The sequence below is a fragment of the Charadrius vociferus genome, unplaced genomic scaffold, assembly GCF_000708025.1.
Source record: "Charadrius vociferus isolate BGI_N301 unplaced genomic scaffold, ASM70802v2 scaffold38, whole genome shotgun sequence".
Classification (NCBI taxonomy): Eukaryota; Metazoa; Chordata; class Aves; order Charadriiformes; family Charadriidae; genus Charadrius; species Charadrius vociferus.
Window position 1 is genome coordinate 19,473 of NW_009650176.1, and position 26,605 is coordinate 46,077.

The 26,605-nt window shown below is 40.1% G+C and overlaps 1 protein-coding gene across 1 annotated transcript in view; it reads right to left on the bottom strand.

Moving 5' to 3' along the window:
* ALDH18A1 (aldehyde dehydrogenase 18 family, member A1) overlaps window positions 1-23,215 on the bottom strand; it is a 29,890-nt gene extending 6,675 nt beyond the window's left edge. Inside the window, exons 1-11 of the mRNA XM_009892733.1 lie at window positions 23,095-23,215; window positions 19,192-19,415; window positions 17,406-17,555; window positions 17,211-17,315; window positions 16,135-16,287; window positions 15,454-15,544; window positions 13,705-13,829; window positions 11,902-12,046; window positions 9,154-9,227; window positions 8,389-8,488; window positions 3,551-3,789 (exon numbers count right to left, since the gene is read on the bottom strand). Coding sequence (XP_009891035.1) covers window positions 3,551-3,789; window positions 8,389-8,488; window positions 9,154-9,227; window positions 11,902-12,046; window positions 13,705-13,829; window positions 15,454-15,544; window positions 16,135-16,287; window positions 17,211-17,315; window positions 17,406-17,555; window positions 19,192-19,415; window positions 23,095-23,188 — 1,500 coding nt within the window. The 5' untranslated portion in view covers window positions 23,189-23,215. The remainder of the gene's footprint in view (window positions 1-3,550; window positions 3,790-8,388; window positions 8,489-9,153; window positions 9,228-11,901; window positions 12,047-13,704; window positions 13,830-15,453; window positions 15,545-16,134; window positions 16,288-17,210; window positions 17,316-17,405; window positions 17,556-19,191; window positions 19,416-23,094) is intronic.
* Between the last annotated feature and the right edge of the window lie 3,390 nt (window positions 23,216-26,605).

Sequence of the window (26,605 nt, forward strand, 5' to 3'; positions counted from 1 at the left end):
GGGAAAGAGAAAAGTAATCTTCCTCTTCTGTTGGAATAACAACCACAAAATAGACTAAGAACGAGATTTTTAAACCTGTTGATTTACTCAATGTTAATCTACGGTTATTATTTTATAGCACCAAAAAAATCATTACAAGTAACAGCACATTTCACTCCAGAAATGAAACGTGTTAGTGTTTTCGGAACAAACTTGAGTTTTCAGGGTACTAGTGCCAGGGGGAGACTGCAGTGGACAAGTCAGAGGAAACCCTGGACATAGACTCTGGTATGAATTGGGTAGCTGTGTGGGCAATCACTCCAAGGAGAGTAATTTTAGGTGCAAGAACTCTTGCCCCTAACCACTGCGGCAGAAGGTGGCTAATGAGTTCTTCCTATGAGCAGTTAAGAACGTTTTCATTGTGTTGTGTAACACAGAAGTCATAAATAGACAACACTTGCCGTAAGTGTGGCGTAAAAAAACCTTCTAGACAATAGGTGCAGCATCACCTGTTTCATGTTTATAACCAGAAGGAACAGACTGATATTGTTGCCTTTCTGTTTAAGGCGCCAGATTTCACTCATTTAAGTCCAGCAACACAACTAGAGCATATTTTAAAAAAATGCTCCAAAGAAGCCACCGCTTTTTGGAAGACAGATAAAAAATTACTTCTGCTGTTGAAAACATATACCCTATTTGATCACTCTCCAGACACCAGTTCTGACTGGTGTTTTTCCCAGTAAACTGAAAACCTCTTTAACCGAGGGGTGGTGGTAGGTTTTTTTTATTGTTTGTTTCGGTTTTCTGTCTTTTTCTACCTAGAAGTATGTCAGACATGATAAAGCACCCTTCCCAGATTTATTTTACTTTTGTATCCCTTTTTGTCTTCCTCACCCAAATCCCATTCACAATGGCCTCACATTTTGTCCATATGTTTGGGGGGGTGGTGGTGGGGGGAAAGCATATACTCTTTAGAAAGGAAAATCACCTCATCTTCAGAACAAACAAATTAAGTATTTGAAGTTACTTTACTGTATTAACATCTTCTGGGAAAGTTCATATGTATGATTATCATCATATGTACACATCATCACCAGACCTGCATTCGTTAGTATTATCAATTGTATGCTGTTGAGATGTGGATGCCAGAATTAGCCACACTCACACCTAACAAGAAGTTAGCTTAGTGGCAACACTTTAGATGCTGATTCATACTGAAAAACTTTAAGCCCATCAGATACGTCTCCTCAGACCACTTCCTTTCCATTTCTATTATCAAACGGATAACAATCACAATATTTGGTATTCTACCTCCTCCTGCTGTCAGCAATTTGAAAAGAATATTGAAAAATAAGAAATACTTCAGAAAAATACACTAAACTATAATAGTCTAAGAAGCTTGCCTTTCATAGACATTGTGTGTCTTTCTAACTTATAAAACTAGACACTAAAAATCAGTCTGATTGTATTTTGAAAGTATCTTGTAAGTATCTGCCTCTCCAGAGGTCAGTATCACAAGGGAAAACTAAACTAATAAGCTTATTTAAATAAAGAATTACACGCATAAGATGAAAAGAAAGGTTTTGAACTGATTTGAAAAAAAAATCAAGAATTAAGACACAAAACCAAAAAATGTTGTGATTAAAAGTAGAACAGAAGATACGGGGTTTCAAAACAGTTCAGTCTCTTCAAAGAGCAGTAGAGCGCGACTATACTTCAGAGCAACACCTGGATTTGCTGGAATCTATAGGAAGCAGTCTGTGAAAGATGCTCGCAATTTGGCCTTGTAAGTATCAGAGGCAAACATGCTATTTGTATATACTCATTAGAAGCTTATTAAAGCTTAACTGGTAATAATGCAATTGTTTAATCTTTACTCCAACTCAAGACTGAACTCTGAGCACTGATCTAACTCTGCGTAAGCTATCTCCAGGGAGCAAACCGAGCGTGCTCTCTTCCAGGACAAAGTCAAATTTCCCCTGTAACTGCGTACACAAGCAAGCATGAGATGCAGTAGTAAACTAAGAGGAAACTGCTCCTCTGCACTCAGAGACCATCCTACTATCAGCTACAGCATGGGACAGAAACCATGCAATGCAAACACCGAGGTATCAAAGATGATCCTCTGAAGTTGCATCAGAGTACCTGATGAGAGTATGAGGACAGGAGGCTGGCAGGAAGAAAAGCAACTACCAAGATAAGCTATTCCAAGTCTGTAAAATAAAAAGAGGGAAAAAAAGCCAGCAAGACTCAGTCTGGTAAATTTTAAGATAAGATAAAGGGAAGGAGAAAGAGGGAGACATCAGCTACACAAGGCAAGAGACCAGGGTTGAAGTCCAGGAAGGCAGACTAGAATTCAACAAGGAAGCATACTGGTTATCTATGAAGAGCAGAACTAGCAACAAGGAGCTAATAATGGTAGACAAGGGAGATGAGTGCCTTTTCATTTCATGGGAACTTTGCCTAGAACATACTCCCTTTCAGTATGAAATGAGGACTACTCACAAAATTCCGGCATGAAGTACCAAGCTATCTACTGGTTGAGTCTTACTTCCTTTTAAAGTGCCTGTGCCCATCACTTTTTCCTCAAACACCCGCTTCATATATTAAGAGAACTCCTCAATCAATATTTCTAGACACCTAGTGTTAATTGTGGGAAATGTGTTGATAATTAAGTTTTTTATCTTTTCTTTTTTAAATCTACTACAGTTGCTCAGTGAAGTAGTCCAGAGTTAGAAACTAAGATCAAGGTTGCCTCTGCAATGTTTAGTTCAGCCCCCCTATTTTTATAATGCATTATAACAGCATTTACTCACAGTAATACTCTCACACAGCGCTGCAGATGAAGGTATTTGCCCTTAAAATGCCTGCCTTATTCCTGCCACAAGATAAATGATATTCACTTACAGTACACTACCTGAGATTTTCACTAGCCTTTCCAGCAACTTCAGTACTTAAGAACTTAGAACACCATTCTTCCTCACACCCATCTCACTACAACTGAGTCAAAGCTATTGTTCCCCCTCACTGCACACAAGCAGCATCAGTACATGACAGATCGCTCAAAGCCTGGAACTTCTGTGTTTTCTGTGCTTAGCTTTTTTAAGTATTTTTTTTAATCACATACTCCTAATGGTTAAGAGTTAATTACTAGCATCTGTATTAAACAGTTCCCGTTCAATCCCAGCCTGTGGTTCAGCTGTATGCAGCATGGACAGACAAAACAAGTGCTCATTGGTAGGAGACTCCCAAGCTGTCAGTTCGGCACTGAACGTACATTTCTAAGACACACGCAGGAACTGCACCATCTGAATGTAAGGTAACTCCTGTATGTTGGGGTGGGCTAAAAAAACCCAACACCCAAAAAAAACCAGAACAGGCCTGTATAACTCTAAACACTGCAGAAACGAGTCCTGAGAATATCTCTGCAGGAAAAACAGGGATGCCAACAAAATCAATTTTAGAAGAATCCAAACAGGAATCCTTTGAGACATGGCTTCTTGAAGCCTCCCAATTGCTCACCAACAGAAATACTCTTTCTTTTGTCATCAAAGAATTCCCAACAGTGTACTCTGCCCTCCTTACATACCTGCGGAAGACAGTCAGGACGGGACTCAAAGATCACGAGAAGGACGCCAATAGGCACGGTCACCTGCTCCAAATCCAGGTCTTTTGCTATTCGCGTTCGCCGAATTACACGGCCGACGCTGTCCTGTGAGGATGCTGCAATCTGACGGAGACCAATAGCCAAGCTGTTCAGCTTTGATGTAGACAGGCTTAGACGTTTCAACAAAGGAAGTGCCAATCTCCCTAAAAGAAAGAAAAAATTGTGCTGGAGATAGATAGACTGGTCTGCCTAAGCTCGAGCAAAAGTGATTTAAGTGGAGAACTTAAGGAAAATTCAGGTATTTCCCATATCATAGCGTAAAACCTACCTGAGATGAAAAATGCAAAGCATTAAGTCCGGTAGCCACAATAAAACCACTCAAATGTGACAATGATTGCACAAACTACCACATTTTCACTTAACGTGCTTTAAGTGATTTGTACATGAAGCAACATCAACATCCACAAAGATAAGGTTTGTCCTATTTCAAGTACTGCTATATGTCTGAATTTCTTACGCATTTCTACCCTTGCAGTATTTGTGGAAGGTTCATGCAGTCATTTAATCTTTCTGTTTTACAGATAGAAATCCCAAAGCACAGACGCATACATAGCATTTCTGTTCAATAAAGACTGGGCAAGAACTGCCTCAGTTTTCTAGTCTGACCATATTCAAACAGTAAGTTAACCCAGCAACATACCCTCAAGTACTCTGATCAAGTGAAAAAAGGGTTCCCTGGCATCTTCCACACAAGTATTACAATTTATGATGTGTCACTTTCATGCATTTGCTATCCCTGTATGTACACATCCCAACCCCAACTTCTCAATGAATGCGTCAATCTCACATAGAATTCACAGAATTCACAGAATTCACAGAATTCACAGAATTCACAGAATTCACAGAATTCACAGAATTCACAGAATTCACAGAATTCACAGAATTCACAGAATTCACAGAATTCACAGAATTCACAGAATTCACAGAATTCACAGAATTCACAGAATTCACAGAATTCACAGAATTCACAGAATTCACAGAATTCACAGAATTCACAGAATTCACAGAATTCACAGAATTCACAGAATTCACAGAATTCACAGAATTCACAGAATTCACAGAATTCACAGAATTCACAGAATTCACAGAATTCACAGAATTCACAGAATTCACAGAATTCACAGAATTCACAGAATTCACAGAATTCACAGAATTCACAGAATTCACAGAATTCACAGAATTCACAGAATTCACAGAATTCACAGAATTCACAGAATTCACAGAATTCACAGAATTCACAGAATTCACAGAATTCACAGAATTCACAGAATTCACAGAATTCACAGAATTCACAGAATTCACAGAATTCACAGAATTCACAGAATTCACAGAATTCACAGAATTCACAGAATTCACAGAATTCACAGAATTCACAGAATTCACAGAATTCACAGAATTCACAGAATTCACAGAATTCACAGAATTCACAGAATTCACAGAATTCACAGAATTCACAGAATTCACAGAATTCACAGAATTCACAGAATTCACAGAATTCACAGAATTCACAGAATTCACAGAATTCACAGAATTCACAGAATTCACAGAATTCACAGAATTCACAGAATTCACAGAATTCACAGAATTCACAGAATTCACAGAATTCACAGAATTCACAGAATTCACAGAATTCACAGAATTCACAGAATTCACAGAATTCACAGAATTCACAGAATTCACAGAATTCACAGAATTCACAGAATTCACAGAATTCACAGAATTCACAGAATTCACAGAATTCACAGAATTCACAGAATTCACAGAATTCACAGAATTCACAGAATTCACAGAATTCACAGAATTCACAGAATTCACAGAATTCACAGAATTCACAGAATTCACAGAATTCACAGAATTCACAGAATTCACAGAATTCACAGAATTCACAGAATTCACAGAATTCACAGAATTCACAGAATTCACAGAATTCACAGAATTCACAGAATTCACAGAATTCACAGAATTCACAGAATTCACAGAATTCACAGAATTCACAGAATTCACAGAATTCACAGAATTCACAGAATTCACAGAATTCACAGAATTCACAGAATTCACAGAATTCACAGAATTCACAGAATTCACAGAATTCACAGAATTCACAGAATTCACAGAATTCACAGAATTCACAGAATTCACAGAATTCACAGAATTCACAGAATTCACAGAATTCACAGAATTCACAGAATTCACAGAATTCACAGAATTCACAGAATTCACAGAATTCACAGAATTCACAGAATTCACAGAATTCACAGAATTCACAGAATTCACAGAATTCACAGAATTCACAGAATTCACAGAATTCACAGAATTCACAGAATTCACAGAATTCACAGAATTCACAGAATTCACAGAATTCACAGAATTCACAGAATTCACAGAATTCACAGAATTCACAGAATTCACAGAATTCACAGAATTCACAGAATTCACAGAATTCACAGAATTCACAGAATTCACAGAATTCACAGAATTCACAGAATTCACAGAATTCACAGAATTCACAGAATTCACAGAATTCACAGAATTCACAGAATTCACAGAATTCACAGAATTCACAGAATTCACAGAATTCACAGAATTCACAGAATTCACAGAATTCACAGAATTCACAGAATTCACAGAATTCACAGAATTCACAGAATTCACAGAATTCACAGAATTCACAGAATTCACAGAATTCACAGAATTCACAGAATTCACAGAATTCACAGAATTCACAGAATTCACAGAATTCACAGAATTCACAGAATTCACAGAATTCACAGAATTCACAGAATTCACAGAATTCACAGAATTCACAGAATTCACAGAATTCACAGAATTCACAGAATTCACAGAATTCACAGAATTCACAGAATTCACAGAATTCACAGAATTCACAGAATTCACAGAATTCACAGAATTCACAGAATTCACAGAATTCACAGAATTCACAGAATTCACAGAATTCACAGAATTCACAGAATTCACAGAATTCACAGAATTCACAGAATTCACAGAATTCACAGAATTCACAGAATTCACAGAATTCACAGAATTCACAGAATTCACAGAATTCACAGAATTCACAGAATTCACAGAATTCACAGAATTCACAGAATTCACAGAATTCACAGAATTCACAGAATTCACAGAATTCACAGAATTCACAGAATTCACAGAATTCACAGAATTCACAGAATTCACAGAATTCACAGAATTCACAGAATTCACAGAATTCACAGAATTCACAGAATTCACAGAATTCACAGAATTCACAGAATTCACAGAATTCACAGAATTCACAGAATTCACAGAATTCACAGAATTCACAGAATTCACAGAATTCACAGAATTCACAGAATTCACAGAATTCACAGAATTCACAGAATTCACAGAATTCACAGAATTCACAGAATTCACAGAATTCACAGAATTCACAGAATTCACAGAATTCACAGAATTCACAGAATTCACAGAATTCACAGAATTCACAGAATTCACAGAATTCACAGAATTCACAGAATTCACAGAATTCACAGAATTCACAGAATTCACAGAATTCACAGAATTCACAGAATTCACAGAATTCACAGAATTCACAGAATTCACAGAATTCACAGAATTCACAGAATTCACAGAATTCACAGAATTCACAGAATTCACAGAATTCACAGAATTCACAGAATTCACAGAATTCACAGAATTCACAGAATTCACAGAATTCACAGAATTCACAGAATTCACAGAATTCACAGAATTCACAGAATTCACAGAATTCACAGAATTCACAGAATTCACAGAATTCACAGAATTCACAGAATTCACAGAATTCACAGAATTCACAGAATTCACAGAATTCACAGAATTCACAGAATTCACAGAATTCACAGAATTCACAGAATTCACAGAATTCACAGAATTCACAGAATTCACAGAATTCACAGAATTCACAGAATTCACAGAATTCACAGAATTCACAGAATTCACAGAATTCACAGAATTCACAGAATTCACAGAATTCACAGAATTCACAGAATTCACAGAATTCACAGAAGTCATTGACCTGCTGGCTCTTCCAGCTAACCTCCTCATCATTCCCTGCAACAGGAGGGACAAAAGAAAACAAGACTTGGGCTCCTGATCCCTTAACTAGTCGTCCTAGGGCCCTGAAATCCTTCTTCATTGCTCTTGGCGTTCTTCTTACTACATCGTCACTACCTATCTGAAACACTAAAAGGGGATAATAATCCGATTGCCGTGAAGAATGAGTTTAATCCAAGCCACCTAAATAGAACCTTCCTCATTCAGAAGGGGACAAGGTTCTTTTCGGAGAGCATCAATTTAAGTATAGAGATGACAGCCTTCCCCTCAGGAGCCAAACATTATTTTAACCAGCTCAGAAAACATTCACTTTATTCATGACAGTAACAGAGAGGATGTTTGTTATATTCCACTTCTAAAGTGAGCTTCCTTTGGCAAAATGAAGTGCTAATTACCTTTTAATTTTTTTTAAAATATACTGCTCAGTGTTTCGCAAGGCCTCAGTATCTTCTCTGATGAAGGCATCTGTTTTATGTAATTAAGGAAGCTGCAGCTGTTTACACTGACAAGCTCTCAAGGCCCTGCATTCGCTAATCTGTGACAGCCATACAACCCAATCCCAGGTGACAGAAGATTCTAGTTCTGCTCATTTCCTTCAAAGCCAAGAGAGGTTCAAGACAATAGGATTACCATGGAAGGACGTGAAATATTACCTTTATTTTCAGCCTCTTCTAAGTCCTTTTTGTTTGCCAAGAGAATTTCTTCTCTCTGGTCAGTTAGTAAGTCAGCAAGACGATAAATAATCTCTGCTCTCTGAAAGAGAAAAGAGTTTCTGAACTGACTTCCTACACAAAGTCCATGCTATTTGACATCTGGTCCCCTTGAGTCCATTTATGTTGACCACATTCTCTCACTGTCTTTACTCCAAATACTTGGGGCCAGCTGATTTTTCCAGCCTGCATCATGTTGAAAAATGAGGCTGAACGCTGCTTCAGCCTTTACTTTGCTTTTCATTATCTTACTTTCCATGCCCAGTCTTCACCAAACCCACAAAGTTCTTCCTTTAAGACCACCTTGTCTTCTTCACAACAGATGCCACATTTTACCAACCCAGCTGCAGAGCAGTAATTGATTGTCTACAGCTCCTCTTTTGCATAAACTACACACAGAAGTGAATGGAGCAAGTTATTCCAGTCAATTTTTCAGCAGCTCTGATCACAGTGCATTTCCGTGTGACATTCAATGCTATTAAAATTTTTTATAAACCCCACATGAAAGCACATATTACTTCATAGCCCCAAGGTACATGATCTTGCTGTTTTTCTCATCTCTTTAAACATGCTACAACACAAATGATGGACGCGGCACACAAAGAATAGATTCTTGTCCCAGTGGGCACATTTTGTGTTATAAATCTATGTTGTAAAACTTGCCACATAATCACAAGTTTAACAAGTGAGGCCATGTTGTTCTGTCACCTGCTCAGGCTGTAGAGCCGCTAGGGTCCTGCCACCAGCTCGAGCCATTTCACCCTGCTGCTCTACTGTCGGACCTGAAAAAAAACCCAAGATATTCCATGCAGACAAAGTAACAGCACACGTAGAAGTGAACAATAGCCCTTCCAGCTTCTGCTCTTTGCTCAAAACAGGAAAGCAGGTACAGAGTCTTAACCTGCCATATTCAAGAAATCTGTTGTACGCTACAACAGGAAAATCTGTATCTGACACAAAAGTACTGCTATGGTCCCCAAACATAAAGAGTCATCACAGAGATTCTGCAAGGTCACCATTTCAGAGGCAAGTGTGCCCCATGTACCAAACAGACCTGACAAAGGGCAAAAGAACACCAGCACAGCTAAGTCTCAGGGCATGGTAGCCTACTGAAAGAAAGGAGCCAAACTTTGAAAAGTTTTAAGTACCCAGGTGAGGAAAACAGAAAGGATTACAAAATAGCGTAAGAATGTACAAACACTAATAGAAGCCAAAACCCGATAAGAGTAACAGCATGCAGAATTGTTTTCCCTCTGTCCCTCCCTGTGTGCATTTTAAAAGGGTTCCTATAGAAGAAAGGGGTGGGTTTTTTTCTTCTTTTCTGGCAGGATCCCAAAGAATCTGTCTCAAACTGAAATGATACCGAACAGATTACTTCTGCTTTTATCTCAAAACAAGTCACCAGGTTCAGGTAGCATTTCCCCAAAGAGTTCTTACATAGATCATGGATAAACTAAGTTGTGATTTTTAAACACTCCTCAAATTGCCTATAAAGTAGATGACTTGAAGGTGATAAATATGACCCAACTTCTATTCAAGAAGGGTCCCACGGAAATTGCCAGAGCAGAATTCCAATGTTATGGAAAAATATCAAAAGGTATAGTGGGAAGTGTAAGAAAAGAACTTGTGGACATGTGATTAATTAGACTTATTTAAGAAGTGTTAAAACAGCTTTTTAAAGTGAAGTCATACTTTACGAAGTATGGTAGGTTTTGGTGTTGTCTGAGAAAAGTGACATGTATATAAGCAGATACAGTCAATTTAAAAAACTTAAATTTCCAAATTTTGCTCTTTGGAAGATAGAAGACAAAGAGAGGACTGGAGTAAACAGAAGAAGAGTGCCAGTAAAATTCCACAGGGACTTTTGCCATTTGCCATATTTTTAAGTGACTCAGAATGAGGTCACAAGATGAAAAGCTTTACTGATGATACACATTTATTATAGTGAGACTAACTGGAAAGTGTCACTATCGCACTTTTTCCTAGAAAGCAGCTTTTCAGAGGAGGTCCTGGTGGACACTGAGCTGAACACAAGCCAGTGGCACGTCCCTGCCACAAAGGCGGCCAACACCGTTCTGGGCTGCCTTAGGAGGAGCGCTGCCAGCAGGTGGAGGGAGGTGATCCTTCCCCTCCACTCAGCACTGGTGAGAACTGAACACAGTCCTGGGCTCCCCAGTACAACAGAGACATGGACGCTGCAGAGAGAGTCCAACAAAGAGCCACAAAGATGATGAAGGGACCGGAGCATCTCTCATACAAGGAGGGGCTCAGAGAGCTGGGACTGTTCAGCCTGGAGAAGGTGGCTTAGTATTGTAACAAATAATACTATGAAAACATCATCTCAGTGAACATCAACATCAAACAGCAAATTAAATGTTTGGAATTATTAGAAAAGGCCTAGAGAACAGAAAATGTCATCAATCTTATCAAAACTCATTTAGTCCTGCCATCTCATAAGTTAAAGCTTCATTTGCATCTTGAACAGTATGTGAAATTTTCGGTTTTGCCCATCTCAAACGGGCCACAATAAAATGAAAGTAGTTTCAAACAAAAGAAATGGGTATGACCAAGTTTTTGGGACACCTTCGGTACCAAATGTCTAAGACCAAACTGCTTTCACGTGGAAGAGGGATGATGAGAGGAAAGATGACGTCTCACATCTTCAAAGCTGAAGAGGGGTTGATTGCCCATACAGGCAGTAAGGGCATCAAATGAACCTATTGGGAAGAAAATTCAAAACCTTCCCAACCCCCACCCCCAAATTAAAACAAGCAGTTCACATAGATCTAGCTCTAGAGTTTACACAGTATCTAGTTAAAGCTCTTGACTACTGTGACACAGACCCCTGTGGATGCTAAGTCTTTATGGGGGTTCAAAGGATGATTCGACAAATTCATACGAAATTCATTGAAGATTATTATACACAAATAAATTCACTTGACTTCAAGCGCAAGTCAAAAGTAACACTCCATATTCATCCTGTTCCGCTGAGGTCATGGATCTTTGGTCTAACTTTCTCCAGCGATTGTTACACCGTCCCAGCAACGCAGTGGCAGGAAAACATTCCTACCTACCATACTAGAAGACTTGAGTCTTAAAAGGAATTTATGGTAAGAAATAAAACTGAACATTATCTTAGTTCAGCAGCACATTCTATGTCCACATTTTCACACTGAAATTGTTAATACTAGATGACAACCCCCGAGACTAAAAATGGTAAAAATTCTACTCACTGCATTCTTCAAGTGCAAGTCTGATGCAGCAGTTTATCAGCTGCAGGGAACCAGAGCAGAGGATTCAACATTTTCTATTCCTACTTTAGAAAATACCTTTCAAAATCCATTTTTTCAAGCAGAGTGTGGTTTTTCAGTCATTGTACAGGTCTAGGCAAATTTTAATTCTAACCTTTCATGAAATCGCTACAACTCTCAATGTACATGTTACTTCTGTACTCACCTGCAGGTTTTACCTCTGAAAAAAAAGTTCCAACTTTTTTCCCTTCCACAATATCTGTGATGACATGACCCGAAATCTTTGGGTGGGTTCCATTTGCAATCACTACAGAGGTGCCTCCTTGGAGGGCCCACAGAGCTGCTTTCACCTACAGTGAAGTATAAAGCCAGTGCCAGGAAATTCACTTGTCATTTGAATCACCACTCTCAACCAGACTTCTTGCTCCACTTTGATTTCCAGATTGATAATTTATGCTTTCAAAGAGCATTCAACATGCTTCAGGAATTTCCATAATGTAGCATTGAACAAGATCACATATTTGTGCTTCACCTTCCCTTCCTTAACTAGCTGTCACTTTATAGCATACTTCAAATTTTTTCCTAATGGCTTGCTTTTTTCAGGACTTCAGCAAGAGCACTTTGGTCCTATGTTCTTTTTCACCATTACCTTATGTTGCAAGTTCTTACTGTTTGAAGAAACCTAATTTTCATTTTTGAAAAGATTCTGTTGCCAATTTCCCTGACATTGATTAGCCATCAATAATTAATACACTTGAAGTGACCATATGATGTTACTTGTACTGCAGAGCACTGTTCTTGCTCAGGTCCTAGCCATTACCACGTAACATTAAAATACTATTCAACACCGTTAGCCGTCTGAAATACTCCCTTAAAGTTTGATCAGCCTAAGCACTCCTCGTGGGTCTGCTTAAGATGTAGATGTATTCTCATTGTTTATAACCCTTCGGTGAAGCTATAAAGTTTGATGAAGTGTTACTCAGGTTTCCACACAAAATTTTTACCTACTGTGTTCACATTTCTTGTTCATGTTCTCATTGGATTTTTTATTTATTTGATTCTACTTTTTGCTTGGGAGTACACCTATTGTCTTAATAGTTGTTTCTTTCAGTAGGCTCTATTTGAAGACTATGTACTTCTTCGGTTTTGAATTATATCTTTTTTTTTTTTGTATTCTTCCCCCTTTTTGTTGTGATTTTGGAGGAAAAGTCTGTAAGTATAGCATTTAGGAGTCATCCTCAAAGGTCAGGACTGCAGTGTAACAAGCAATGCATAGAAGCAACACACATAAGATCTAAGGCAGGAAGCAACCCTGAAATAAGAAAAACCTGATGTCCACAGACTGGGAACTGAAATCAATGATAGTACCAGATAACCTGTGTGGTAACGGCTGTCATCAAGGGAGTAGGGTGGGGAGGCAGGCATCATGATCAACAAGAGCTCTACGAAATTTAGGGGCAGCATCTTTGCAGGCATTGCCCTAACATGAAGGGTAACATGAGTTCCCTTTCTGAACTACAGTGTTGGCACACTGAAGCTTGCTTAGTCCTTCTACCAAACGTTAGGCTTACAGGAGGATCAGCTTATTAGTAAAGGTCTCCTCATCCTACAGATGTGGTCTGAACTAGGGCTGAGTAGAGGGAAATAAAAATTTCCCTTGACCTGCTGGCTATGTTCTTTCTAATGCAACCCAGGATGCTGTTGGCGTGCTGTGCACAAAGGGCATATCTCTGGCTCACGTTCCACTGGGTGTCTACCAGGGCCCCTATGTCCTTTTCAGTGAACCTGCTTTCTAGCCAGTCAACTCACCAGCAGACATCAGTGAATGGAGTTGCTCCTCCCTATGGGTAGAACTTGTCATTTCCCATTATTGAACTCCATAAAGGACATGTCTGCCCATTTCTGTAGACTGTCAAGATCTATCTGAACAACAGCACAATCATCTCGTCTATCTCCCTTTCCCACATATCCTTTTTTTCCCAACAAAACAAATGTTCCACATTTCTACCTTGGCTTCCATGCCTCCCATTCCCACCCGGGACTTGGTTCCAAATGTTACAGACTGCTGGTCTCCTGGGTAGAATATGTCAATGAGCTTTGCATCATCAGATCCTGGAGGGCTGTCAAAGAGTCCTGAAATAAAAAATAAAAATCTGTTAGTGTTATATACACTCATCTCCAAAGTTCACCCATGGAAAAAGAAAAAATAAAAAAAAAAAGCAAAGCCCCCACGAGGCTGAAAAGCTGTATTCCACTTTATAGGATTGAAAACTTTCACTGAACCCTGCTTTTTGTGTGACTGAAAGCATGAAACACTTAACAGGCAGACTCAAGAAGTACAGCTTTACTGAAAGCATAACAAATAAGAAACTGAAAACCCACATGCTGAATAGCAGCATGCATGCTGGGAGGTAATGACATTTGGTTGAGGTTACAGTGACAGTTTACAGCTTTTATATGTTCAAAATCAGGGCTTACATATACAAGCCCACAATTGAACAAGCAAAGGATAGTACTCCTCACCAAAATCTCAGATGATATTCTTGAATGCTGGGTTGTGCAGTGATAAAACTGGCCAATTCAGAAATATGTAAAAAGGGTAATTATCAAATTCTGCTAAGAAGGAACACAACACTACAGAGACATACTCTTACTATTTTTTAAAAAAAAAAATAATCTAGTAACTTTATGTAACTATGTTTGCAGTAGAATGACACTTTGGTTTATCTAACATGTTAAACCTAAACTTTACCACCACACTTCCCAGAAATTCTATGTGAACAAATACCGGCATTATAATTTAGAGAGCTTAAGTGCAGACTATCTGTGCCTTTCCTCGATATCTTGGGAAGGAGAGGACACACATCGTTCCATAAACAAGATGTCACATTGAATAAGTAAGTTTGGAGGATGGGTGTCTTGGGTGTTATTTTTTTTTTTTTTTAACAAGTTGTTTTGCCTATTGCTTTTATGAGTTGTTCTCAGACAGTCATTTCAACTAGAATTAACCACAAAATCCAGCTGAATCTGCTAAACAGAACTGTGTTTATGGAAAGGCACCTCCTTCCTCCTCAGGGCCTACAATGTTGCCAAAGTCCAGGATCCACTGAAAGAAACCCATCTGGAGAAGATGAACAATGTGATTTACGTGATGTGGACTGCACTGATCTGAAACTGCACCCACTACCCTCCTCTCTCTAGAAAAGGAACTTGAACATCCATAGGTGACAACACAGCTCAAAAGACTAAAGCAGTGTAAGCCAAACATCTGGGAGACAGAAAAAGCTAGCAAGTTCCAGGTATGTGGAAGGCAATGACCAGGACTTGTAATGTACCTGTAGCTCACTGAAAGACAGAACCTGCTGCCAGAAGAAACAAATTATTGTAAAATAGTATTTGTCTTATACTCCCTATTCTAAACACATAGCCTTTATCCTACATATCACTCATGATAATACTCATCACACAATTCTGAGAAGCTAGCAGAAGTACCATAGTACATATGATATTCTGGGTGCTGGAACAAGTCTCAAGTTCACATGCATTCTCACCCACCCAGATTCAACAGTGTGGCAGACAGTCTTTGGCTTATGCAACAACATCAGCATTGGATATATGCCTTAAGGAGTTGCGTGGTACGTTGTAATTGTCCCTGTAAAAGACATGAACTAAAGAGATCAGTAAAACCCGAATACAGGTTGGTTTGACTATCTGATGTACTTCAATAAAACAAGAAAGTAAAGAAATGATCACAAACCTTCTACATCTGAGAGAACAATCAGGAGATCAGTTTTCATTTCCACAGCCAGTCGTGCTGCCAGACTGTCATTATCCTTCACACTAATCACCTGCAATGCACATGCATATCAGCAGTACTGAATAGCAGGAGGAACTAGAAAATATTTGGCTGCAACAGACAAAAGCAAACTACCTCAGCACTACAAAATCCTTCTGAGCTACTTTGTTCACACCCACTGGAAACTTGGAAGGTGATCTTTGTGTGAACGTACACACACTTCTGGAATGCAGTAGAGCAATGCCAAAATGTCAAGCAGTGTGATCAGCACCTGCATTCACCTTGCTGCCCAGTGACAGGACAAGAGGTACTAACTGACCCTGTTTTAAGTGGGGGCACTGGACTAGATGACCTGCAGAAGCCCCTTCCAACTTTAACTGTTCAGTGAAAAGCAAACTGGACATGCTTGTTTTTAGCAGGGCCAGACATCGTCTGCCCTGCTTCCACCCCACAGCACTGTAACATGCCACAATCAGACAGGTCAGCATAGTCTTCCAGTACCCTCTGTCCATATTACTAATGTTGTATGTTTGTTTCCCTGCTGCAGGCTTCAGAGGTCCCCAATTATTAGTGAAGTACACATTAGCGCTGTACCATCTACAAGCAGGACCCACCCTCTTGCAATACTTTACCCACATTTACCCCCTGCAGATCACTGTTTGGCTCTGGAGGTGGAACAACAGCATCATTAGTGTTAATTATAGGGACAATATTCATTCTTAAAAGCTCATGCAACGTTCCATTTAAGTTCCGACGCTTCTGTTCATCATGGAAATCCAGGTTGGTGACTAAAATCTAAAAGAAAAAAAAAAACCCTCAATGTCTGCTCTGAAGAGACATTTTTTTCATTTTTACTTTGCTATTGGACATTTGAGAACTAGGCAAACAACTCCACCACACAAATATTACACTAGCACGAGGAATCAATGTGTACACTGACTTCTTTGGCATGAGAAATTAATTCTTTTAAATCAATGGAATGATAGTTGTCTGCAGACTTGAACAAGATTATAATCCAGCACAACCTATAGTGATTGTTAGCTATACTGTAAACATTTTTAATCCTATCAGCTTACCGTAGTACAGGAAGAAGTTCCTCCATGCAAGACTTCATATTAGGCTCCTAAATTCACTAAAATTGACTAAACAAATAATGCCTTACAGTTGATGCAATTCTGTATTCTCAGAGTATTTAAGATAAGCAAAGCCTGTTTAAGTTGAATTAATACATTTGCAGCATTCAGTACAGGTAGAAGACCCAGGCTAGGGACACCGTCACCCACAAATTAGAAAGATTTGAGGAGCAGATGGACAGCAAATTCTGAAGTGTGGATATACACTTCTGTCAGCTTTACAGAATGTGTGGCAGTTCTCCCACTTGTGATTTTTAAACCCTCACTTTGAGTCACCAACTTCATCTTTTGTGAAGAGACCTTAACAGACCTCACCCCATACATGACACAGGACACACATGAACTCCAAAAGGAAAAAGCGTATTTCCTCCACCTTGACGATAGGTAACTCTATTTCAGAAATACTTAGCAAGGCACTCCTGTATAAGCTACCATTTGTGCTACAATACGCCCCAAAAGTGGGATGGCAATGGAAATGCAAGACGACAGTAAAGATAGCAGCATATAAAAAATGGAAAAGATCCAAGAACAATTCCATCACTGACTGAAGTAGTCAGTCAGACTAGGAAAGAAGAAATCCCTTACTTGAGCTGCACAGATGCTGTACTGTGTAAACATGGCCTCATACAGAGCCATTAGCCCACTCTGGCCAGCTGCTGCACAGGCCCGGGCCTCCAAGACTGGAATAGCCTACAAAGACAAAGAACAACTGTCAGGCAGCGACTTGAGCAGGTACTACCCAACATTCAAGGAAAAGCAGGAGTGCTGCCAGACACTCACCATATCTTTTAGCTGACTCTGGCCTGAATGAAGCGCTTGCCTCACACTCTGAGAGAGCAAGATCTCATGACGCAACCGCTGCTTTCCAAAAGCTACAGCGCCACTGGTGACAATCATCATCTCTCGGCCCTGATTTTGCAGCATTGACACCTGTAAGGACAGAACACAAGAAATAGGGCCTGGAGCATAATCACCGCTAGCATGACAGTTCTGGCTATGACAGATAACCTTATGCTCACCAGTTCTTGCTGACCCAAGTGTTTCACTTTATCCATGTATGTACAAAGCAAGGCAACCACCCTCTACGATACTCCCATGCACCTTCCTGGCCACTTAAGAGCTATGCAAAGGACCGCATGCAATCTGTAGCTTCTGCTAAACTTTCTTTTCACAATACCAGTTTTTATGACAGAGTCATGCTTGAATTTTCACAACACATATCACTTGGTAACACTTCTATACCCCTTGCCCTTCCACCTCCATTGAAACAGATAAGGAAAGATAAGATATGAAAAAGCTGTGAAGTAGCAGCTGTACCTTCCACCAACCTTCATATTCACCATCCATTCCCAACGCTGCCATCATACAATGACTTTGTATTCTGAAAGTGAAGACGCTAACTCTGGTAGTATCGCTTTTAACTACTTCTTCCTTACATGTATCTGGCCAGATTCCTTTCAAAGCCTTAAAGCTAGATGTCTTACATGAATTTAATTTATTATGTTAACTTTACTTTCCAGAGAAGACCTGTCCAATCCCGCCCAAAGTCACTTCATTGTGGGGAACCAAACCACGAGCTGACCCCATCAGTTTTTCCCACAAGTAATGAGGTTTCAATCTTTCGCCTGGAAGAAATCTGCAAATGCTCAGGTAATCAAGAAGGGTCTACACTTTCTGCAAACTTCACAAGCTTCAGTGCCACCTTCCCACTAGGTCCAACTAATGCCCCAGTCATGTCTTACCTATTGCATAAAAATCTCATTGTGCAAATCTTTCCCTCTATACTGGGTCTGGCCACCATGGAGGTAACTTTCTTCACAGGGCCCATACGGTGCTGCGTTTTGGATTTCAGGACTAAAACAGTGTTGCTAACATCCCAATATTTTGCCTGTTGCTAAATAGTGCTAGCACAGCATCAAAGCCTTCTCTTTTTCCCATGTTTAGCAGTACTTGCACAGCATCAAGGCTTTCTTCTTCCCACTACGTCTCATCATAGCAGGTAGGCTAGGGGCTGGGCAAGAAATTTGGAGAGGACAGATTTGGGACACCTGACCTGAACTGGCCAAAGGGACATTTCATAACATATAACGTCACGCTCAGTAGTAAAACTGGGGTAGCAGAATAGGAAAGGGCAGGGGGTTGTCTTCCAAAGTGGCCATCACCTGGGGACTAGCTGGGCATCGGTCTGCTTGTGCAAGGTAGTGAGTGATTGTCTTAGCATCACTTGTTCTCTTCCCCTTTCCTTTGCTTATTAAACTGTCTTTATTTCATATATGAGTTTTCTTACTTTTGCTCTTCCCATTTTCTTCCCAGTCCAACTGGTGGCGGGGTAAGGGTGTGGGTGGCTTAGCTGCTGGTTGGGATCAACCCCCCACACCTTCAAACACCAATTTACTGAGTTACATGGTTTATGCTACCACAGCATACACGGATGAAAAAGAGAAAGGCCAAGATATTGCTTTATCTGGGCCATCACTGCTTTAAGAGTTTTTCCTACAATCTTCTGTGCCATCCAACAATCACCAAGTACCTGAAGTTAAACATTCCACTTCAGCCACAGAATTACCTGCTCTACAATAGACGCCAGCCTCCCAAGGGCCAAGCCACACTCATCCCCTCGAGTCACAACAGCACTACCCAGCTTCACTACAATCCGCTTTGCATGCTTCAGCTCACTGCGGTGCGCAAATGATTTTCCATGTGCACGGCTGAGTGGCATGGTGATAAATGGGATGTTGCTCCAACAACGGATGGATTCATTCCTTAATCTTTGGTTATGGCGAGGGAGGTCTGTGGTTAAAGAAAGAAAAATGCAGTCTTAAGTGTTTTATTCAAACTTTAAGCCTTTAAAGCCATGTAACATTTCCTCCCTTTTCAAGGCTAAAGCTCACAATACACACTTCTCAGTGACTGGGAATGAGAAGCTAGCTTTCAAGTCACCAAAATAAAGTGAGAACCAATAATATCTGAGCATCACTAACCATCCCTAAGATACATAAGGCAACATCTCATGTGTCACAGAGCTTCAACTCCTGGAATCTAGAAGACCGAACTGAAAGACACCGTAAAACAGTCTGTATAGCTCACATCAGAAGTAAAAGTACTAGTTTTAAAAACAATCCCCTCTGCCTTCCCTCATTAAATACAGTTAGAGAGTTTTCCTGTCTGTGGTAGTGCAGAAAGCTTAACTGTTTGGAAAGAAAAGAAATACAGCTTTTACAACCTCTCTAAGTCAGGTATTTTTGCACATTGCTCAACCAGGGGCAGCAGAAGGGGGGTGATGGACATATGAACCAGAAGTCATCTTCCTGCAGGATAAACAGGCATTGGAGGGAGAAGAGATAGTCACAGCATTACTCAGGTAAGATACAAGATGCATAAGGATGGCACTTTGCCCAAGTCAATGAGCTCGGGAACATTTCTCAGCAAAATCTTTGTTTTCAAAATGCCTGCAAAGGACAGTAAGACCACTGCACAGCAGATTGAAGAGAATAATGACTATGAAGGTACAGTCACAAGGAACAGCCTGGATCCTTTCTAATTGACCAAGAGGCGGAACCAAACACATAAAGTCCCCAAATTAAGCTGAGGGAACGAAGGCAGATGGAAAGCACTTCCAACATACTTCATATGAAGTTCTGCAGAGCCACAGAGGATTGTGAGGAGTCTTGCAGGTAAGAATACCTGTAATCCAAGTGTGTCAACTGGATAACTGATATAATATGGAAAGACATATTACTTGAAAAAACCTTGAAACCACATTTCCTTATCCTCCATCTAGTTCTTCTTGTATTACTATTCCGAAACTGCAGTAAACCAGGTCAACTTTTAGACAGTCTCAAAAATACCAGTATAGCAAAAAAGAGTGAGAATACTTCTGATGTAATTACACACAGGCTACCGACACTACATTCTGGGACCAAAAGTGCAACTTAGTCAAAACATGGCATGCATTCATGGAAAAATTATGGAAAAGATCATACTAGATGTTACTGAAAGGCATTTAAAGAACAATGCAATCAGCAGACAGTCAAAACGAGTTCACAAAGGGAAAGTCCTGATTAACTAATCTGACATCCTTCTATGATAAGGTCCCTGCCCAGTGGATGAAGGGAAGGTGTTGGATGTAGTTTTTCTGGATTTTAGTGAGATCTTTGATACTGTTCCTCACAGCATCCTTCTGGACAAGTTGTCCAGCTGTTAAGATGGACAGGTCCACAGTGTGCTGGGTGAAGAACTGACTAGACAGCAGGGCTTAAAGGAATTGTAGTAAATTGGGATACATCTAGCTGGCAACTGGTCACCAGCAGTGTTCCTCAGGGCTCAATCCTACGGCCAGTGCTGTTCAGTGTATGATGACCTGGATGCAGCAGCTGACTGCACCATTAGCAAGTTTGCTGATGGTATTAAACTGGCAGGTGCTGTTGACTCTCCCAAGGGACAAGAGGCCTTGTGGAGGGATCTAGACAGATCAGAGCATTAGGCAATCATCAATAGCATAAAATTTAACAATTCCAAATTGCAGATTCTTCACCAGGGACAGAGTAACGCTGGACACAAGTATAAACTGGGAGAGGAGAGGCTGGAGAGCAGCTCTGCAGAAAGGGATCTGGGGTTGCTGGTCAGCAGCAGCTCAGTAGGAGCCAGCAGTGTGCCCTGGCACCAAGAGGGCAAACTGCATCCTGGGGTGCATCAAACACAGCACACCAGCCAGTCAAGAGAGGTGATTACCCCGATGTAGTTATCTTTGGTGCCGCCTCACCTGGAGTACTGTGTGCAGTTCTTGGCCCCACAATTCAAGAAGGATGTGAAGGTCCTTGAATGCCTTCAGAGGAGGGCAACAAAGCTGGTGAAAGGCCTGGAAGGAATGTCCTGTGAGGAGCAGCTGAGCACTCAGTTTGTCTTGTTTGGAGAGAAGGAGGCTGAGGGGTGACCTCATGGCTCTCTGCAGCTTCCTGAGGAGGGGATGTGGCAAGGGAAGCGCGGAGCTCTTCTCCCTGGGATCCAGGGACAGGATGCCTGGGAATGATTCAAAGCTGCACCACAGGAGGTTCAGACTGGACACGAGGAAGCATTTCTTTACCGAGAGGATGTTCAAGCACTGTAACAGGCTTCTCAGGTCAATGGCCCATGCCTGTTGGGGTTTAAGAGGCATTTGGACAATGCCCTTAATAACACGCTTTAGCTTTTGGTCATCCCTGAGTTGGTCAGGCAGCTGGACAAGACAATCATTGTAGGTCCCTTCCAACTGAACTATTCTATTCCAAGACAACCACCAGTATCTCATCTAAAGATGTAGAGGCTTCTTTACAAGTAAGTAAACTGAATCCTATGCCATGCTCAGCGTTATCTGATTTTATTTAATCTGTTCAGTCTCTCTAATTGTGATGCTCTATAATACAAAACAGATTGATTTATAATGAAAAGTGACTATTCAGGGTGTTACTTCTGCTGGAGAAAGACAGGAAGTAACACAGTGCTACAGAAAAGAGAAATTTGTCATTTAACAATGCTTCAAGTAAATAAATCTGTTGTTCATTATACACACAGAAGAATCTTAAGTGGTTAATCATAATTGAGGGCTGCATTAACATGTCATGCATATAAAAGTAGAAATTGGAGGCGAGTTTCATTTGCCCCTCATTTTCATGAGGGAATACTTGTGAATGTGAATAAGGCCTACAATACATAAGAAAGAATAGGTAAAGGAGTCCAATGTAACTGTTCTTTCCACCATTATACATTATTATATAGGATTTGCCTATCCCACACAGTATGACCACAAAGGAGTAAAACCAAATTATTTCCAGTTCTCTTGGCTAGAGCTTCAGGATTTAGAAAGTTCAAAGATGACAGCTGCTGAGTGATAACCAGTATCTGAAAAGAAACTACTTTTTTTTTTTCTTTTTTTTTCCTCAGAAAAACAAGGAAAATGTTTTAGAACAGGCAGAGAATTTCATTCATCTCCACTAAAGGCCTAGTTGCTAACCTAATAAGCAACAACTATTTACAGGGCACCTATGTACTTACACTCAGGTTTCCTGCAAGCATCTTTCCACTTTTATCTAATCCAAATAAATTTGAGCTTCACACCTTGCTTTACTCAAGACATCTGTGGGCTGCAAATGCAGATGGGAGAACAGGCATAATCAGGTCTTGTTTTCTAGGAACGTATGAGGTTGAAATAAAGGACTTTCACAGTGGCAGTACTTTCCCAACTGATTTTTTTGCTTGAAATGCACATCAGAATGAAAAACACACCCTCTTAGACATCCAGCTGAATACTATTGAGTTAAGGGAGAAAGTAACATTAAGAAAGTACAGCTTCAGCTGCAGCTCACTTCAGAGGTTTTAAGTTTGGAATGATGTTAATGAGGTGATTTTCCTTTCAACATGGGCAAGAGCATAGGCATGCCCAGACACATGCTGACCAACATTATTAAAAACGTGTGCTTTCTCTCATACATACATAAACGGGAAATGGCTGTGATGGCATGTGGAGACAACACAAAGCATCGTCCAGGGGAATGGACAAGAGGACTCAGAGCAGCTCGACACAACATTTTGAGACGTCTTCTGCAAATCAAGGATATCTGTAAGTTAAAAGGAAAGGATGAAGGAAACTTGGTTAAATATCAGTGAATTTCCATCTGTATTTCTCTCCTCACCCACATTCCGTCCCGTCCCCCCCCGTCCCCCCCCACTCCTTTGTCCTGTACAGTCTTATTGCAATTTCCTTGTGCAAGACACAGGCAGTCCACTCTCTCTGTTTTGCAGAATACTAAGACTGTGACTTAGAAGAACTGAAGGCCCCTGTTCTCTACCTGCTGGCAGAAGATAATTATTAAAGATCAAGAACAAAACACAGTTCTCCAAGAAGGGAAAAGACTATTAGTGAATGTACTGACAATGGAGAAAAGTCCTAACTTTGTCCACAAATAAGCCTGGAAGAAAAAAACATAAATGTGGAGATATATAAATGTTGTATCATCCAGACTTCTCTGTACACCCCACAACAGAGCATCTACTATACTTCTCATGAATCTCAGCCCTATTCAATATAAAAGATATGCTGAATCACTTTTCCCTGAGCACTACCAAATGACAAGATGTTAACTATGATTACAAGTAAGGACACCAATTTCCAAGGTATTTGGCATTAGTTTTCCTTAACTGAACTTGTAAACACCCAGGATTCCTGTAACTCAAAATCCACTACTGCAAGTACCCAGCAAACAAGGGATACACAATTAGCAATTTCCTATGACAGGTCTAGTTGAAGTAATGCATTTAGTATCATAAAGGCAACAAAGGAGATTAACAAGAATCCAGTTCTCCCAGACAGTGCTTAAGCCATGAAATCTCTCCTTCCCGTTTAACAAAATTTTGCTTCTTTTACTTGCTTTCAATCCATCCCTCTGCATCATTGGAATACAGTAAACAACACTGAACAAGCTGTTGTAGGGAGAAGGTATTAAAAAGAGGACAAGTAGAGCTTATAATAACCGCACTGGAAAACTGCTATTACAAATAAAATGGCAATTATAGCACCTGGCAGTCCTGGCATATGTGTACATGAACACTTGAAGTTGCTTCATTACCCTGCATCAGTGTATTGTTTTTATACCTCATTATAATCCTTACCAAAATATACATCTCTACATAAGACAAGGCAGCCACCAGTAGATAATGGTTCTGCTGTTTTGTCTAGTAAAGATTACACAGCATGGCACCTTAACAATGTTAATCTGCAATGGCCCTCCAGTTCTGTAGTTAATCTGAAACGGCAGTCTTGACCACTGCCAGGATAAGGCAGACAGAAGACTCAGAGCAGATGATACAACCAAGCAAGTAGTGCAAGCTGTCTTCTCATAACAGGGCAAGCTTAAAGGAGCTAGTGAACAGTACCAACTAGACATTCTCTCTTTGAACCCTGACCAGGCACCTCATGGACCTGCCTGTGTGGGCACAACAGTTCCCGCTGTTCATATGTCTGGCTATTTGACCCCTCCACCTTGAAGTTGACCCTGGCATCTACTGTCAGCCATCATCTTCCCAGTAGGATCTTAATTGTGTCCCAGAGGGATGCTCAAAGTCCAGCAGCTTTTGACAACCTGAACTGGCAAATGACAGGTCCTTTATCCAGAAGCACTTCCACCACAATTATCCTGAGTGGCACTACCCAGTCCTCTTCAGCTCCCTTCACAGACTGTCTCCCTTAGGGAACAGAACCGGACACTCCACCTGAAGTTTCACCTCCAGACATTTGCTGCTACAACCTCTCCTGTCAGGCCTTCGACTCCCACTACAGTATTACTCTTCACCTGGTGTTGCGCTGTCACTAGAACACAGACCCATACCAGCCAGATTAAGCTATGCTGTCTCCTTGGTTGCTCCTACCGATCTGCCCGAGAACCACTTCATGTTCTCACTACAGAGCTGCTTGCAACTAAGAGCAACCTTGTCCTTCTAGAAGACTGCCTCCCATTTCCCTTTGCCAGAGACAACTTTGCTAAGAGTGAGTAGACTAAGAAGTGGCAGACAGCGCGGATCTTTTGAAAGAAAAAGATTAGAAAGAAAGAGCATGTTGTTTGAAACTAGCTTGTGAGAAAAGACAAGCAGTCTAAGTTAACAAGATGGAAATGGAGATTTTAAAGCAGCAGCAGACATCAGGAAAAGAAAAAGAGATCCATGAAATGCGAATGATGCTGGCAGAAAGCACAGATAGAGCACGAGGCACACTGTAAATTAAAAGCTTTCTTTCAGGCTAGTCTGAGACTGCAAAACAACTCCTTTCTCTCCTCTCACTCAACCAAGGATTTAAAGTTAATTTCAAACCTCATTTTCCATTCCACTTCCATTTCCATACCTGGAATGGTTCTGGTCTTCAGTTACAAAGCAAAAATAGGTACATAATTTAAAAAAAAAAAAACAAACAAAACACAAGAACACCAAAAAACAAACAAACAAAAAATTTAAAACTTCTGCCTTACTTGGAGGGGAGAAATAAAAAGAAATGCAAAATGTGTTATTCAGGTATTGATCCAAGACCCTAGCATCAGCTTAAAAAATTTTTTTTTTCATTACCAGGACAACCTACACCTTCCAAACTAGTTTCCAAACCTGACTTTTAAAATTATAATTCTCCCATCATCTCTTTAAATAACAAAACTTTTCCTTATATTATCATAGAAAGCAATACCATTGGCTAGTTTTCACTAATTTATTATCTTCATAACATGTGTTAAATAGCATAGTACATTTAGATTCTGTTCCAGATCGGTGTAAAGAGACTTAAGCCATCTTCCCAAGCAATCAGAGGTCTCAAATCCTAAAACTGGTGCATTTAAACAACAATAATCAATAATAATATAAAACTGTTTTTTTAATCTGTTGGCTGCAGGCCCATGAGATATCCATAACTATCTGCAGTGAGTTTATAAAATAAAACTAATTAAACTTTTTCCACAGTTTTATATATAAAGGCCAATACTTCAACCAAGTGTTAGTGCATTCCACAAGTGAAAAAAAAAAAAGGAAACCAATCTCCTATAGAAAGAGCTATACTGTGCTACACTTAAGCTATTAAGCAGAGAGAAATCAAGTTCCACGGAAATGCACACAACTGTAACGAAATAAGTCTTTACCATAGCACAACATTCAGGAGGGTCTGCTATTCAAACAGCTTTGTTACCTTACCAAGTAAAATTTTTCTAAGAAAAAAAAAAACACACTAGAATTCTGCAGTTCTTAGTGCAAACTCAAACCCAAGAACGCTTCCCAGAGCGAAACCAGCTCAGAACAACCGACTAAAACAAAGAAAAGCTTCAAATTGCCTTTAGAAGAGTCTGCACGTAACTTCGCCCAGGTCCTATAGAAGCCGTACAGACAGAGGACGAGCAATCCAAAGCCACAAGTCCCCCGCGGTTCCTTTCTGCCCAGAATCTACAGTTCCACCGGGACGGCACGCCGCGGCCCCG